Here is an 18,650-nt window from a genome sequence, read left to right as displayed (position 1 = left end):
ACTGGGTTAAAAACAACCCAAATTGGGTTATTTTTAGCACAACGGCTGGGTAAATATAGGACAGAACACATGTTGGGTTAAACTAACCCATCGAGTTGGCTTGTTAATTTTAACCCAGCAAATGGGTTGTTTTTCAACCAAAAGTATGTTACAAACAAATAAGTCAACATGGTATCTCCTTTATTTATAAACAACAAGGTGTTCAGAACAGAAATGTGTTGCTAGAGCTGCTAAAGTGGTGTTTATATATAGACTTTGAAATAAATTACTCAAATAAGTCATATATTTACATATACATATCATACATATTGTACATATAGCTACAAAATACCGAAAATGCCTTTAGGCTTTAACTGAGAAATTGCGTTACAGAATCCCAAAATTGTGTAATTTTGGAAAAGTGACCTCCACTCACCTAATGAACAAAATGGTGCTGTAGACTCACCAGAAAAATCTAGCTAACTTGTGAATATTTATTTTCCCACCTTTAGCACCTCACCGCCTACCTAATTGTCAACCAACATTACAGAGATAATGGAAATCATTATAACCTACTGTAACCCCCAACATCTCTTTTCATCACGTTTACCTTGTGAAGAACTTTTGGCCTCGACATTACTGAACTAGCTAAGTTCCGTTAGCCACTGACTGTCTGCACCTGTTAACCAGCATTAACATTCACCGAATACACGAAGAAACATGGCTCTAACCCATCCTCCTAATGCTAATTACTACAGCTTGCCTTGTCCAAAACACTTGCTAATGTAAGTAACATTAACCCACTCTCTGTATTACACCATGCTGAACAGCTGTAATGCTAGGTTATCATTAACTTTCAAAAAAAAAAAAAGGAATGGGAATGTCTAACATTACCGCAGGCTGTATGCTAAACAGTACAGTATGCAGTACATGATATTTACTTTTGAAGCAGTCTTGATAGGTAAAGTTAATTATCACTCGCTGAGTTACTGTTGTACAATGAATACATTTTTTATAGCTCCCTGCCTAAATATCACAAACTCGGCCAGGCATTTTCAGCAGCATTAACTCTAAATAGTGACGAATGCTAACTTACCGTGGTCATTTGGTTTCCTCGCCTCAGGACTTTGCGGTCACGATCAAAAGCTCAAAGCAACGAACATTCACTTTGAGGCGAGCTCAGAGTTGGATGATGAAGTCGGCAGCGCAGTCCGCAACGTGATTGGACAATAATTTAACAACATGTGTTGAAATAGTAATAACACAAAAAGTGTGTAGGATATTAACACATCCTTTCTGAGTGTGTTTCTCCAGGTAAATCTAACAGTCTGTCCGTGTGAAAACCACCACCTCCACCTGAGGCAAATTCAAACATTCTGCACTCAGTTGATTTGACCCAAGGAGCTAGGCTGATGTGTCGGGGTGGGGGAGGGGTGCATTGATTCAACTGTCAGTGAAAATGACCCAGCTACTAACCCAGCGGTTGGGTTACACAGAACTACCCCAAAACTACCCAAGACTGAGAAAATAACCCAATTAAATGACCCAAAAGGCTCAACCCAGAAAGTGTGTTTATAATCGGACGATACTCAGCTCGTAGTTAAAATGTTAAAAGTGTGTTTATAATCGGACGATACTCAGCTTGTGGTTAAAATGTTAAACGTGTTTAAGCTGTTGCAGGGAAATAGACGAGAAATCATGCATCATTTATCGTTGTAGAAAACCACTGAGCAGGAAAGAGGAAGCTTTAGCAGGAAACTGCAGCATCATATGTCACAGTAAGGCCTCCATTGTGTATGATTATACTGAGTAACACAGCAGAACACACACACACACACACACACACACACACACTGATGCAGCGCATGAGGGTGAAAAGAAAAAGACAGATGCCTGCTGCATGGCTACACACTGCTGCTGATTAATGAGCGCTGAAGATAGATGCATGAGTGATCTGAGTGAAGGAGGAGGAAAAAGAGACACAGACAGAGAGACAGATGGATAGATGGAGAGACAGAAAGAGAAGGGGATAGGGGAAGAGATAGAGAAACTTAGAGAGAGACAGATAGACAGAGAAAGACACAGCGAGAGAGCGAAAGAGAGTGAGAGAGAGAGAGAGAGAGAGAGGAAGAAAGAGACTAAAACTCTGCTAACTGAAGCTGCAGGATATTAGAGGACTCTTCATTTGTTTGCCCTCCATTTGCAGCCTAATTGCCCAGACAGCGCAGAGACCTAGTGCAGTGCCAAATACAGCTCGGATCTCTTTTCCCCTCACACTGCAGTACAGACAGAGAGAGAGAGAGAGAGAGAGAGAGAATGTGTGTTTGTGTGAGAGAAAGAGATACAGATAGTTATTGGAGGTGTGTGTGTGTGTGTGTGTGTGTGTGTGTGTGTGCATACGTGTGTGTGTGCGTATGTGTGTGTGTGCGCGTGTGTGTGTGTGTGTAATGGGCGAGAGAAGTGCTGTGCAGTCCTGAGAGATAAGTGTTTGAGTGATCGTACACTAGATCAGTATCAGATGTTCAGAGACTGAAAAGTCTCCTAACTTCAGTCAGTGATTAAATTTGAGCACAGAGTTCCCGCTGAAACAACGACAACAGATCAACAAATGGACATTTTTCAAAATAGTTTAAAAAAAACAAAACAAAAAAAAACAGAAAGCAAATCCACACCAGTTACATCTGTTTCAATTCTTACATAACTGACTAATCACTATTAAACCACATCCATGATGTTAATACGATGTCCGTTCTCAGGCGCTTCATGCATCATCATGTTTTAATGATCTCCCCAAACCGATTATCTACAAACTATTTGCAACATTAGGTACTGATATTAGCTGACCCTCTATAAGCCCTGCCCCCTTACTTCCATCTCTCAGCTGGTGCTTTCATCTCACCTCAACTGCATGTGAAAGATGTGTGGTCATGAGAAATGGAGAATGTTGTTAGTGAATTAATGTGAAATAAAAGCTACCAGTGTGTGTTTCACTTAGTTATCGTTACGCACATACAGTATACACCAGTTGCACAGGTTTATTAGGGATGTGCGGAACATTTCTTTCAAAAACAGCACTTTGGAAACATTTAGCAGATTCTACGAGGAGCATTAGACATATGCTTTGTAATGAAGCAATATCGCACAAGTAAAAGTGCTATTGTACTGAATATCAGCTCGGCTGTTGTCATGAGGATGAAGGTAATCCCAGGTAATCCCAGCAGTGTTGATATTCAGTACAACAGCATGAATGCGGATGTGATATTACTTTAATACAACAGGTCTATAAACAAGAAATTAATATGGAATGACGGACATTTCAGACACAATTCGGCCAAATATTTTGTTAATTTTTGCTCCAGCTGTGAAAATAGTTCCCAAAGAAGCCACAACAGAATAGAGTGTTTTGTGTTACCATGGTAACACACAGACTGATTGACAGGAACATAGTAAGTGTAGTAACGGTTTCAGTGTAATGAACGATTGCTAGAATGGCAATTTTATGTAGTGGAGTGATATGCAGAGTGACACGTCCCAGCGCTGTTATAGTGAATATCAGCGCTCTCAGAACACCTCTCGTCCAATCAGATTAGTGGAGCGGAAGTAACTGCTGAATGATCGTTTTTTTAAATCAAAATTGTTATGTTTTTCTTGTTCATAGTTGTCTGTTGCAGTCTACAAGGTAACACTCCTGGGTAAAAAAAAAAAGGGCCAAGCCCAAAATGGCAAAAAATATTTAGCTTTTAATGGTCTTATGAACAATATGAGTGAAAGAAATAGATCAAATAAGTTAATATGGGACGCTTTTCCCTTTGATTTGGTTTATTTAAATGTTTAAGCCTTGTGGGTAGACCTGCAGACGGCTTTTTTATTTATGTATTTATTTATTTATTTTTATTATATGTTCACTTTATTTTAATTTTGTACACCCAGACATGTGTTAGTTTGAATTTTACATCAAACGTTTTAATCATTATCATGCAGTTCACTACAGCAAAAGTGAACGAGCAAATGGTGCAACAGGACGTCTCAGGAGTGCATTTGTTTAATTCTTGTTCATTTTGGACCAATAATTAGGTGTTAAGACAATTAAAAGCTTCATATTTTGCCATTTTGGGTTTGGCTCTTTTTTATACAGTACACAGTATGTGATATTAATACCTCAAACAAAAACAATTATGCAAAAAAGTACAACGACTCGTTTTTCTTTGCTGCTTTGATGACATCGCAAAACACCACCATCCATTTTACAGAGTGAATGTCTTTTTCCTTTTCTTTTCGTTTCTTTTCTTTTGGAATTGCTTGCTGTCCAATCCTTTTAAACCAAATCAAGACACAATGCCGATGTTATTTCCCCATGGATTTCCGCGTCTTCACGTCACTGGCTTTCTCTGCGTAGAGACATCCTGATGAGATGAAATCATCCACTGCAGTACTCATTATTACAAACACATTCACAGTTTCTTCATAACGTTCTCCAGATCCCGTGTGTCCGACGTTCCGAATGTATCCGGCTCACTATTCCCAAACACCAGTGCTGTGAAGGAATGAAGTTAATGGTTTCATACGGTAATTGATTTGATCCATGATGACACAAGGTTCCACTAGAGAACCTCATCAGAAACCTAGAAACTTTCACAAGAACTCCAGAAGAACTCTTTTACTGTTCTAAGAGCGTATTGATGTACAGTCTGTGTTAGAGTGCATTGTTTGAACACTATGTTTTGAAAAACAAGGTTCCTTGGTGACTGTGGATTTCCACCAGGGGAGCTATTGTGGGTTGTAGATGTAACCTTTGTTGTGTACCTATTGGGTTCCTCAGTGGCTTTGTCTTTCTAAAAGGCTCTGCTTGGAACCCTGTCTCATAAGAGGATTCTGTTGCAGGCCTCGACATCATTTATTTTAGGGTTTCTCCAGAGGGCCAGGTTGAAGAACCAGAGGAACCATTAAGGGTTTTAGATTTGGCCTTGTTTTGGCAGCGAGGACCTGTAATTTGTTCTGAGGTGTGACAGGAGAACAAGGTGTGGTTTAGGACATGATCCTGCATGTTTGTCTCTCACTCAGCATCAGCAGCCCAGTGCAGGTCCAGTCTGCCCAGTGGACCAGCTGGTTGCTACGGAAACAAACTCCTAATTGGCTGATTTTTCTGGGCCGTTATGTGATTGGCTGTTGTGTCCATCTGTTTTTTTTTGTCCTTATGGTTTCAAAGTCAAGGTGTGAGGAGGATTTGTAAAAATTTAAGCGTTGCAGAAATACTTAATCTGTAAAAATGTGTGTGTGTGTGTGTGTGTGTGTGTGTGTGTGTGTGTGTGTGGCAGTGCTAAAAGGAGCAGTGTGTGATGGCACCCAGTGAATTGCAGCTTTTCTTTCCTTCTCCAGAGCAGCAACATGAGACACATTCCTGTCCCCCTCTTCTGCCTCCCTCTTGTTATCTCTCTTTTTCTCCCTCCCTTTCTCTCTTTCTCTTTTCTCTCTCTTTTGCCCCTCCCTTTCTCTCCCTCACTCTCATTTTCTCCTTCTCTTTTTCTTGCTCTCTTTTCTTCCTTCTCTTCTCTCTCTCTCTCTCTATCTCTCTCTGTCTTACTCTCCTTTTCTCCTTCTCTTCTCTCTCGCACTCTTTCTTGCTCTTCTTCTCCCTCTCTTTCACTCTCTCATGCTCTCTTTTCCTCCTTCCCCTTCTCTCTTATTCCCCCTCCCTTTCTCTCCCTCTCATTTTCTCGTTCTCTTTTGCTTGCTCTTATTTTCTCATGCTTTCCCCCTCCTTTTCCTCTCTCTCTCTTTATTGCTCTCTCCCTCTCTTTTTCTGGCAGCAGTTATGCTCCTGTGTGCATTAGTGCCACAAGTCATAAATGCAGAACATGTTCGCTGTGTTCATTATTCAATTTCATGTTTGTACCTGAGTGCAGTTCCCCTACACCCCGACTGGAAAAACCAGACTCTCTGTGTGTGTGTGTGTGTGTGTGTGTGCGCGCACGTGCACGCAACGCCATATAAAAAAATATGCAGTTTTTGGAAGACACTATCTGATTCTTGGCGTGTGTGTGTGTGTTTTTTTTTTGATTGGACGCGGCTCTTAATGTTTATGGCTGTGCTTTTTTCTAAGCGAGTGGCTTCCTCTCTAAATCCATATTCAAAGCCAATTTCACAGTGGTGGAGGAGGAAGAGAGCAAGAGAGTGGAGGGATGAGAAGTGCTTACACAGCATTGAGAGAGGGAGAGAGTGTGTGAGAGTGAGAGGAAGGGGCGAGATGGAAGACTGAAAAGAGGCAGTGAAAAGACTGAATGACAGTTTTGGAGCATCAAGGATAAAGAAGAGAGATGAACAGAAACCTCCAGACAATGAGGCACTGGATTAACGGAATACTTTGTCCAATAATGTGGCAGGGCTGAAGAAGGTTTAACCCCATCACACCTTCTGAACCATAAGGGTTCTTTACTGGTTCTTTGGACTTTATATGGGGTCTTAGCTTCCTAACCTTGTAGCACTTGTTAATAAAACATTTCATTCAGGGTTCTACAAATAATAATTACCTTTTTTTTATTTTTATTTATTAATCTGGCTTTACATTGAATCATTTTGCCATCACAAAAAAAAATCACACATTGCAAAAGAATTTTGAGTTTGATAGTGAGTGAGATCGGTGATCTCAGAACGTGACAGATTTAGTGTCATGTGATCAAAGACTCTCGTCTAAAATCCACCAATAGGACGACGGCGAACTTGGAGCACAGATACAGATATGGTAGCGGCGATGGAGAAATGTAAAGGAAACAGAAAAATCTCCTCAGTACCTCCAGCTCACTGTGAAGAATGTGTGTGTTTCTGCTGGAGCTGATTTCCGGATCAGGCTGATTGATGACGTGAGCAGAACGGAGACACACGCTATCACACAGTCTGTTATAGAATTCACTACACACTTTATTGTGCAGCATCTCATACAGCGTGAGAAATTTTTCAGAACATTTAGTAAAATAGTTGGCAGATTTTGAGAAGGTTATTCTATAACATTCCATTAAAGATCCTGCACAGGTCTGTGACAAAGGGTTGTTTCACAATATTATTACACAACGTTCCCAGTTAGACAAAATCTAACAAAAACTAACATAATGGAAATGTTCCTACAATTAAAAATGCTGCAGCAGTGTTGAAGGAATATTTATAAAGCTTTATTAAAAAATGTTCTGTTGTCTTTGGACTTTCTGTTCACCATACAACCCTAACCTTTAAATATAAAGAAAACCAGGCTTGGTCTGAAAATTCGAAACGTTTTAAGAACTCTGATCGAGTGGCATCTTTAGGATCTAGTGCTAAAAATGATGGTCCTAAATGAGAAGAAAATAAACATTAATGTAGTTCTTAAAGAGTTTAAATTAAATGTTAGTGCTTTCATTTGCATAATGCTAACTTATTGTGATTTATTAGCAGTCTTAGCAGAGTTAGCATTCTGGCAGGAAGTGAGGTCAGATGGAGGTAAAAGATGAGAGGTTTGGCGAGGAAAAGATGAGATGTTGAGAAACAGGACATGAGGACAGGTGGTGGTGTGAGACCCTGCTGTCTGATACACACACACACGCACACACACACACACACACACACCCGCACACACACACGCACGCACACACACACACACACACACACACACACACACACACCCGCACACACACACACACACACCCACATGCACAGACACACGCATGCACACGCACACACACACACACACACACATGCACCGTCCTCTCTGCCTGCCCTGTTCTATGCATGTTTATGCAAATCAGGTCACTAGAGAGATGCAGCAGGAACACAGAGGAGACTGAAACACTGAAGTATTAGATGTGATGATGGAAATGAATGTTTCAGGTTTTCTCAGAACAAACAGCTGGAGATGTTACACTGCAGCATCATTTGTCTTCTGTCTCGGAAAGAACATGTTCAGAGCTATGATGTTCTCTGATTGCGTTGTCTCTCTGAGTGTGTGTTGTCTCTTAGAATGTGTGTCTTCTCTCTGAGTGTGTGTCATCTCCCGGAGTGTGTGTTGTCTCTCCAAGCGTTGTCTCTCTGAGTGTGTGTTGCTTCTCCACGTGATGTCTCTCTGAGTGTCCTCTGTCTGAGTGTGTGTTGTCTCTCCAAGTGTCGTCTCTCCGAGTGTGTATTGTCTCTCTGAGTGTTGTCTCGCTGAGTGTGTGTTGTCACTCTACGTTTTGTCTCTCTGAATGTGTTGTCTCTCTGAGTGTGTGTTGTCTCTCCATGCGTCGTCTCTCTGAGTGTCATCTCTCTGAGTGTGTCTTCTCTCTGAGTGTGTGTCATCTCCCTTAGTGTGTGTAGTCTCTCTGAGTGTCATGTCTCTGAGTGTGTGTTGTCTCTTTGTGTGTGTCCCCTCTGTCTGAGTGTATATGTTGTCTCTCAGAGTGTTGTCTCTCTGAGTGTGTGTCGTCTCTCTAAATGTCCTCTGTCTGAGTGCGTGTCCTCTGTCTGAGTGTGTGTTGTCTCTCCAAGGGTTGTCTCTCTGAGTGTCGTCTCTCTAAGTGTGTGTCGTCTCTCTGAGTGTCATCTCTCGGAGTGTGTGTCGTCTTTCTGAGTTTTATCTCTCTGTGTGTTTGTCGTCTCTCCGAGTGTGTATCTTCTGCCTGAATGTGTCATCTCTCTCAGTGTGTGTCATCTCTCTGAGTGTGTGTCGTCTCTCTGAGTGTCTTCTGTCTGAGTGTGTGTTGTCTCTCCGAGTGCCGTATCACTAAGTGTGTGTCATCTCTCTGAGTGTTGTCTCTCTGAATGTGTGTGTTGTCTTTCAGAGTATTGTCGCTCTGTGTGTGTCGTCTCTCTGGGTGTGTGTCTTCTGTCTGAGTGTGTGTTGTCTCTCCGAGTGTCATCTCTCTAAGTGTGTGTCATCTCTCTGAGTGTGTGTCGTCTTTCTGAGTATCGTCTCTGTGTGTGTGTCGTCTCTCTGAGTGTGTGTCTTCTGTCTGAGTGTGTGTTGTCTCTCCAAGTGTCATGTCTCTGAGTGTGTGTTGTCTTTCTGACTGTCCTCTGTCTGAATGCATGTCCTCTATCTGAGTGTGTGTTGGCTCTCCGAGTGTCATCTTTCTGAGTATGTGTCATCTTTCTGAGTGTGTGTTGTCTCTATGAGTGTCGTCTCTCTGAGTGTGTTGTCTTTCTGAGTATTGTCTCTCCGTGTGTGTCGTCTCACTGAGTGTGTTTCTTCTGTCTGAGTATGTGTTGTCTCTCCAAGTGTCGTCTCTCTGTGTCATCTCTCTGAGCGTGTGTCATCTCTCTGAGTGTGTATTCTCTCTTTGTGTCATCTCTCTGAGTGTGTGTCGTCTGTCAGACTGTGGTCTGGGTGTTGTCTCTCGTCTCTCTGAGTGTGTTGTCTCTCTGAGTGTTGTCTCTGTTAGTGTTGTCTCTGTTTGGTCATTTCTCTGAGTGTGTGTCGTCTCTCTGAGCATGTGTTGTCTCTCTGAGTGTGTGTCATCTATGATTGTTATATCTCTGAATGTGTGTTGTCTCCCTTTGTGTTGTCTCTCAGAGTGTGTGTCGTCTCTCTAAGTGTCATCTCTCTGAGTGTGTTGTCTCTCTGAGTTTCTTCTCTCAGAGTGTTGGCTCTCTGAGTGTCATCTCTTTGAGTGAGTGTTGTCTCTCTGAGTGTCGTCGCTCTGAGTGAGTGTTGTCTCTCTGAGTGCCGTCTCTTTGAGCGAATGTTGTCTCTCTGAGTGTCATCTCTCTGAGTGAGTGTCATCTCTCTCTAAGTGTCTTGTTCTTCATCTCTCTCGCTGTTATCTCTCGCTGCAGCGTCATGCTTTGTGTCATCTCTCTCTGAGCATTTCTTTGAGCATCATGTCTCTCTCTGTCCTCTCTTTTGGTGTTGTCTCTCTAAGTTGCATCTCGTTATGAATATTGTTTTTTGACCATCACTCTGTCTGTGTCATCTCTCTCCGTGTGGTCTCTTTGTGTGTCATCTCTCTCTCTGTGTCGTCTCTCTCTGTGTTGTCTCTCTTTGTGTCATCTCTCTCCGTGTGGTCTCTTTGTGTGTCATCTCTCTTTGTGTTGTCTCTCTCTCTGTTGTCTCTCTTTGTGTCGTCTCGCTCTGTGTCATCCCTGTGTTGTCTCTCTCTGAGCAACATCCCCTGTTGTTCTCTCTTTTGGTGTCGTCTCTGTCTGTGTCATCTCTCTGTGTGTCGTCTCTCTTACTGTTGTCTTGCTCTGTGTAATTTCTCTAAGAATGTTGTTTCTGTGAGCATCATCTCTCTCTTTGTCCTCTCTTTTGGTGTCATCTCTCTCTCTCCCTCTCTGTGTCATCTCTCTGAGTGTGTCTCGCCTCTTTGTGTATCTTTGTGTTGTGATGCTTATCGGCCAATTACGCTGCCACAGTGCCTCCTCACTTCAGTGCTTGTCTTCTCTCTGAATTCTCTTAGAACCCTGCTTGTATCAGTGTTCTGACTCCTGAAGCTCACACCACCTTTTTAAACGACTGTCTGGCGAAATTTTTTCCAGCTTTTGAATTTTACTCTAAACTCGACATGTATTTCCCACAATGAGGATCACATGAACACTCCAGCCTTATCATTTAAATAATAAACACGGTGTGTGGTACTGTTACAGTAAAAAATATTGAATTCCTTTAATACCACAGCAATTTTCCAATGAGTTCAATTTGTGGAGTGTCCGCTGTAGGTGTCCCTGTGAATGAGCTGTTACTATAGAACGATAACGTATTAGAACGAGTGCATTAATATAAACCTGTGAATTCCAGCTGCACTATTGTCAGAGCTGCTGTTATGGAAAATTAATCAACACCTTCTGATTGTGTAGAGGACAGAAAGATCAGATTGGACACAAACACACCCATGTCAAACCAGCGTCTTTTCCCCACACGGGGTGAGACTCGTCTTGCTCGGCTGCTGGAGTGAAACAGGGCTGATAAAGTCCCAGAGTGAAACAACATCTCTGGCGCAGACTGACGAGTCTGACCCTGGCGCCAGCCGCCTGTCAATCATCTGTGTCGTCATGGCGACGGGTCTCTCCGGAGGGCAGCATCAGTCTACACGCTGTCAACTGGACAGAAATTGTTATCCCGAGAACCAGGTGTCTCATTTGTAGCCTTGACGATACCGAAAACAGATTTCTATCATCACACGTGGAGATACAAGCCATGTGCTGGAGTTAATACGTCAAAGCTGCTCTCGCAAAGTGAAATCCTCAGCTGCTGAGATGTATCTCTCTTCCAAGAGCGTCCACTGTCATGTCACAGCCGGCGTTAATGGTGCTGAAGCAGAAATAAGAGAATTTCTTTTGGTCTAGCGGGAGCTCACCTGTGCGTAGAAATTAGCCGGCCTTTAAAAGTGGTTTCTGTTTAAAATCGGTAATGAGGCGGTAAAACTGACATAAAAATTAACTATTTTGCAATTATGAGGCACTTAAAAAGCAGACACGGTTCAATGAAAATGAGCAGATTTCAGAGCTTGACTGAAATATATTTACTTTATGAATTTTGTTGTTTTTGCAGAGGTGAAGCTGTAATTAGGTTGTATAATAATAATAATTATAATATAATATAATTATTTAAAAAATCATTATAATAATATGATATGTGAATGTGATAATAGTGTCTTGACTGAGATTCACTTCTCTCTAATTCAGTGGATCAGTGTTTGATTCTCTGAATCATTTTGGACAGGACTGGGATTCTCTCCTCTCGTGTTTAACACATCAGTGTTTGACTCAGTGAACCATTTCCACCATTACAGAGATTCACTTCTCATTTAATTCTTAATTATTGTTGCAATACACACAACTTTGTGTTTTTATTAATGAACGATTTAACGTGCTCTGAAACCCTCGATCTGAGAGGGGGAAAAAGGAGAAATGAGTTTGTTTTATTTTCTGCATCTGATTCACTTGGATCATTTGGGCTCAATTGAAATCAGCTTGACTGAAATGTATAACTATTTATTTATTTATTTCCTTTTTATAGGTGTTACTATGTTTTGAAGCTTTTATTGCAGCTTTTAATGCAGGTCAAAGCATGATCAATTCCGGTTGTTGGTTGCAATTGATTATACTCGGAGCGCTCATTACAAAAAATTGCTTCTTCATAATTTAGTATTATTGAACCTCTTGTCCTGTGTGTACAGATCTCTGTTACAGCATGGACAAATCGCTCCTTTAAACACCAGTCAATAATCGTAACGTGACCTACAGCCAGCACGGCTTTATTCCCAACACACTTAAACACGAGTGTGATGTCTTTCTCTAACTGTATCAATACGTCTGTGTTTAAAAAGCTGTCATTACACAGTGTTTTCTTTGTGTGTGTGTGTGTGTGTGTGTGTGTGTGTGTGTGTGTATATGCGCCAGTCTCCTCCATCCTATTAAAGGTGTTAATATGTTCTGGTGTTAAAAGACAAGAGAGAGACTCTCACAGACGCTGTCAGAGTTAAAGAAGGTTGACCAGGAAACAGAGATGATGATGCAATCATTTAAAAAACTGAGATCATGAAAAAGAGCAAAAGAACATCAGAATCAGAGGAGATGCAGACAATAATACATAGAGCTAATTTCTCCTTTATTCCTCAGTTTTCTCAGAACTTTAACTTTTAAATCTTTCACTCTTTAGAATGTAAACTCGTCTGGATGTATATATACAGTGCCCTTCACTAATATTAGCACCCTTGGTAAATTGTTAACCTTAATTGCTATTGTTTAACCTTTTGATCTTTTGTTTAAAAAAAAAAATCATAAAAAAAACTCTGCTCTCATGGATATCAAACAATTGCAAACAAAAAACAGGTTTATCAAAAAAAAAAAAGAAATATCTTTGTTAAATATAGGTGTGCAACAATTATTGGCACCCTTTTAGTTAATACTTTGTGCTACCTCCTTATAATGTCTTCTCCTATAATGCCTGATGAGGTTGGAGAATACAAGGGATCTGAGACCATACCTCCATACAGAACCTTTCCAGATCCTTCAAATTTCAAGGTCCACGCTGGTGGATTCTCCTCTCAGTTCACCTCACAGGTTTTCTATGGATTCCAAGTCAGGGTACTAGGGTGGCCATAGCAGGACCTTGATTTTGTGGTCAATAATCCATTTTTGTGTTGATTTTGATGTATGTTTTGGATCATTGTCCTGCCAGAAGATCCAACCAGGGTTAGGGTTAGGGTTATGCTCATTTTAAGCTTTCTGGCAGAGGCAGTCATGTGTTTTTGATGTTATTTTTACATTTAAAAAAGTTCTTAGACAATATATACAGTTTCACCAGACAGATTTTTTAAGTGCATTATTATTATTATTATTATTATTATTATTATTATTATTATTATACAACCTTGATATCACAGTAATTCTATAAATCTTCAAAAGGCGCGGTTATAATGTTCTCTAAACAAGATATGACTAAATAAACCATGTGGTAAATAAAGCATCCGTTCAGATTGGATGTGTGTGCGAACCTCTTTTCTGTCTTCTCCTTCTCTCTAATGATTAATCTCAATAATACTCTGTTTTATCTGCACATGAATCCTAATTACGTCCTCCTCAGCGTGCCACCTCTCTTGCTGATCACTGTGTTTTTCTATCACACATGTGATTTTTTTCCTCCAGCCTGCAGCAGGAGAAGCTCATCACATCACTGTCACATCTCATTTATTCATTTATCAGACAGATTTATTTTCACCGTGCTCAGGAACTCGATCGCGCCTCTCTCTCGGTGCGTTTATAAAACATTCGTATAATCGGATGTCATCACAAATTCAACAGATATGCTCTTTTAAAGTGATTAGCTCTGTAGACACTTTAGTGTACACTTTAGTCTTTCCTGATGAAGGACTTTTAATCAGTGCAGAACGACATGTTAAGTCATGAGTCATGAGTGAGTCATTTGGGTGATTACTGAGATTTGCGACTCTCTCATTCAGAGGATCAGTGTTTGACTCAGTGAATCATTTTGTTGGTGCCTGAGATTCACTCACTATTTACTATTATAATAGTTTAATATTATATTTATTAAAGCTTGGACTTTTAATAAGTGGCAGAACAATTCATGAGGCACTGCATAAAGTAATGCTTACAAGCATTTTTTCATTGTTGAAGTCAGAATAATCAATGATTTGTTCATAACTACTAATTATGTATTAAGTAAGCAAGGACACAGGGTACGGTTATAGGAAAATAATCCATGTCAAAGCGGAGTGAAGTGTCGTATTCCTTTTACACCACAGCAGCTTGCCAGCAATTACAATTTTATGACACTTTGCACCTTCTTCACTGTTTGTAGTCACATTTAATATCAGTGAAAAGAGTTCATTCCTGTTGTCACTTACGTTATAGTAGCTATAAGCAGTTGTTCCCTCACCAGCCTCTCTTTATTCTCTCTCTTGAAGTTAATAAGAAACCACAAAGAAGTGTAAACTCCTCTGCCCTGAAGATGTCGGAAAATTTGTAACAAATTTACGGTTTTACCTCTGACTGTTACAAAGCGCTGACACTGGAGACTCCTTCCATAAACTTACAATCTTTTTGCAGCAAACTTCACCATATCAACAGTTTTTACAATCGGTTTATCAGTGGAGTGTGCGCTGTACATGTGCCTGTGAATGAGATGTTACTATAGAAACGATAATGTATTCATAATGAAAGAGTGTATTAATATAAACCTGTGAGTTGCAGCTGCACTACTGTCAGAGCTGCTGTTATAGAAAATTCATCAACAGCTTCTGATTGGAGAACTGGAGCACTGAGGTGTTAATGAAAGTTAGTATAAATTTTTATTGAAATTCTATCACTTTTGCTAGCATTGTAGTTAGCATGGTTCCCGGTTTGATCCTGAGCTTAGGTTTGTGTCTGTGTGGGGTTCCTCTGGGTTTTCCGGTTTTCCCAAAAACATTCCAGTAGGTATGTGAACGTGTGTGACATCCCATCCAGGGTTTTTTCCTGTGTTACACTCAGTGGTCCGAGGATAGACTCCAGATCCACTGCCACCCTGACCCGGATACAGTGCTTACTGAAGATTAATGAATAAGTGATGAGACTAATTATTGTATTTAATACATTTTGGTGTGTGACTCAGTGCAGGTTGTGTTTAGATTCTGCACTTCCTGCTGGTCATCTCATGCTTTGCTGCTTTCTTTATTCAGGTGTTGAATAAGAGTTATTGTAGTGCAGTCTGCTGATATGCATGTGCCATGTGCCGTGTGTTATGGATTCAAAAGCTGCTTTTGTCCTGAACTGCATGAAAACCTAATAGATGTCAAGGAGCGAGATAGAACACGCTGGAGCTCCTCTCTAACTCGTCTGGCATAATGCTGACTGTTACCGCACACTAAATAAGCACACACACACACACAAACAGAAGCTCACTACTCGACGGATTTTAGGTTTTTCCTACATACTGACTTGTTTCTTTTTCCAGCTGATGATTTAGATCTATTTTAAGTGAGCTGAATAATAATTACAGAGTGATTGGGGTGAAAAGTGACTTGGCTGCTTGGCAGTGTTTAGTGTTTCTCTGTCTGCCCTGCATACGCTTCTGCTTCCTCCTGTTATCCCAACATCACCATCCAGGACAAATTCAGAATATTTAGCGTTATACTTATTGTTTACATGTATACCATGTAGTTTCCTCCTCTGACTCATTTATCTCCATCCTTAAAAATCTAGATGCAGTGTTTTACAGACACACACACACACACACACACACACACACATACACACAGACACACAATTCATGTTATCATAACTAAATGATACATTTACAGTTGTAATCAAAATTTCCAGTGATGCTCTGGGGCTGCTTTGCATCTTCTGGCACTGGAAACCTGCAGTGTGTGGAAGGCAAGATGGATTCACTGAAGTATCAGGAAATCCTAGGAGAAACCGTCATGCCGTCTGTGAGGAAGCTGAAGCTTGGGCGTCATTGGATCTTCCAGCAGGACAATGATCCCAACCATACCTCAAATTCCACAAAGGTTTGGTTGCAGAAGAAGACCTGGATGATTCTACAAGGCCATCACAGTCACCTGACTTGAACCACATAGAAAATCTCTGGTGGGATTTGAAGAAGGCGGTTGCAGAACACAAACCCAAGAATATTACGGAACTGGAGGCCATTGCTCATGAGGAATGGGTTAAGATTCCCCAATAAGCTGGTGTCTGGCTATGCATCTTGTTTGCAGCAGGTCATAACAGTAAAAGGGTGCTCTACTAAGTACTAAAGATGCTCGCCATGAAGGGGTTGGATAATTTTGAAAATGGAGAAATCATTATAAGTTGCATTTTCAGTTGAATTTGGGGAAACCACTTGAAGCATTCTTTGTGTTCAAATATTTCAATTGCTTTTGTTTGATTTGTTCATTACAAACAGCTGAAAGTCTGTAAATTTAGACAGTAAACCTGATTTGCAATGGGGGTTGAATAATTTTGATTACAACTGTAGTTCCTGGCTTGTAAAAGGAGCACAGTGATAAATTATGACATGGAAAATTGAACAAACAACAATAACAAGAGTTTATACTTAATACATGAGCAGAGAGTGTAATTTATTATTTTATTGTTTTATTAGCAGGAAAAGGTCATGGTTATGGAATACTGAAATGCACAGAACACTGAAGTGTACATAATACTGATGTGTAGTTGAGACTGGCATGTAGGGAATACTGGAGCATATGGTATACTGATTTGTATGGATTATGGAGTGTAGGCAATATTGGAGTGTAAGGAATACTGGAGTGTATGGAATGCTGGAGTGTAGGGAATACTGCTGTGTAAGGAATACTGATCTCTAGGGAATACTAATGTATAGGGAATACTGGAGCATAGGGAATACTGGGAATACTGCATTTTCCTAAATGTAATTTATTCTCTATATTCTGTTCTCTCTATATAACTCTATGTTCACATCACACTTTCTTCTCCTTCAGGTTGCTACAGCGTCACGATGACCTCAGAGGAGGGTCCCGGACCGCTGGCCGTGGGTCAGATGGGAGCTGGGCTGTGTGAGGACTATGACTCCATCCAAGGGGATGACATCATTGAGCAGGTGGGGCCAGGTGATGATGTCAGCAACGACCTCAGCACATTGGTGGTGCCTTTTCCGGAGCTGGCTCCTGTGGTCTTCTTCTGCCTGAAGCAGACCACATGTCCTCGCAACTGGTGCATCCGCATGGTGTCCAGCCCATATCCTTCATCTGCTGCCATGTGAGGTCACTTTACGCAAAGCATTGTGGGAAAAAGATCACAGCTGTGGTCATCTTCTGAGAATGGTGGTCATGTTTCATCTGCTGAGATCAATGATCTGTTGTGGTAGGAAGGACAGCTGCACAGAGATGTTTTATGGTTCTTTTAAGAAAGATGGTGATTTGTTCTCCAAGCTAATGCTAATAGTGATCCTTCTTTGATCATTCTTATAACTTTTAATAGTTGAAGTGATGTTGCTTTTTAGAAACTTGCCCATGGCTAATTGTCTAAGTTAATGCTAATAATGGAGATCTTTGATTCTTCGGCTTTTCTAAGAAAGCAGTTTGTGGTTAATCCTCTAAGCACAATGTTAGAATTTTGATGGTGTTCAGTGCTACTAGAAAATCTGTCCTTTTGGTAGTTCCTTTCAGAAAAGTGGCTCTAAGTTAAAGTTTATACTTGTGGTATGATTAAATTGTAAGAAATTTGTTTGTGGCTAATTGTCTGGTGTCTGAGGTGATCGTTGATGGTGCCTTTAATAAAGTTGTTTATGTTTTGTGCAGTGGTTTATCTGGTTAAGGTGGAGAGTTTCAGCCTTCAAAGCTCATGGTAATGATGGTCTTTTGTTGTTGTTTTTAAGAAATTGTGTCTACAAGCTAATGCTAATAGTTGTGGTGATCCGAGGTGCTTTTAACACCTTAAACTTCCAAGAGTGTTCCATCATTGAGGAATTTTAGATGAAACTTTTAGATGAATAACTTAATAATAAACTAGTATTTTTAGAAAGCTGGATATGAAATGTGGCTGTTTAAGCTCATTCTAAACGATTTAGTGATTTGCTATGAAGTTCTAAAGACGCTTGCACATTGTTCGCCTTCTGTAATAGTTTTTAAAAACTTTACTAGTTGATGTGAGCTTTCGAACTTTCGAGGTTGCTTCCTAGTGGTTAATCTTCTAAGTTAATGCTAATACTCGGGATGTTTTTAAGAAAGTTGTTTTAAGTAAAAACATTTAAACTGTACAATATATTGTAGAAGCACATAAAATACACTATATTTGGAACCAATCACGCAAAAGGGGCCAAATGTCATCGTATTGTCTGATTATCATGTCTTGGTTACTGTTTTATTTTTCTGAATCATATTTTCACTTCATAATGAGTAACAAAATTACCTTCTTCTCTTCATTCTCATGGATCTCTGCTCAATGTGGAACAGTAATTTGGTCTTTATGTATATTTAATTGTCTATTAGCAATAAAATGTAAAAACCTTGTTAGACCCACAGTATGAATAACTTTAAATACAATTTAAATAGACATTAATAGTTGTGCTTTGTTGCTACTTCTTTAAATCACAGCGGTGGACCAACTTCTGATAGATTTCGAGCCATTTCACACTGCTGTTACAGAACTCTTGCTCCAGTAAAACTATAGTTATTCATTTTCAAGCCAAATCTTCACCAATCTCCTCACTCTCATGGTGTCTCTAACCGCCGTTCCACCAGATCAAC

General features: G+C 40.3%; 1 protein-coding gene across 1 annotated transcript in view; it reads left to right on the top strand.

The window, feature by feature from the left end:
* LOC128624760 (voltage-dependent T-type calcium channel subunit alpha-1I-like) overlaps positions 1–17,216 on the top strand; it is a 44,113-nt gene extending 26,897 nt beyond the window's left edge. Inside the window, exon 2 of the mRNA XM_053652476.1 lies at positions 16,884–17,216. Within this exon, the coding sequence (XP_053508451.1) occupies positions 16,901–17,164 (264 nt within the window). The 5' untranslated portion in view covers positions 16,884–16,900 and the 3' untranslated portion in view covers positions 17,165–17,216. The remainder of the gene's footprint in view (positions 1–16,883) is intronic.
* The last annotated feature ends 1,434 nt before the right edge of the window (positions 17,217–18,650 follow it).

This window comes from Ictalurus furcatus, chromosome 2, assembly GCF_023375685.1.
Source record: "Ictalurus furcatus strain D&B chromosome 2, Billie_1.0, whole genome shotgun sequence".
NCBI classification, from domain to species: Eukaryota; Metazoa; Chordata; class Actinopteri; order Siluriformes; family Ictaluridae; genus Ictalurus; species Ictalurus furcatus.
The sequence above is the reverse complement of the archived record's forward strand: the minus strand, read 5'-3'. Positions and strand labels throughout refer to the sequence as shown.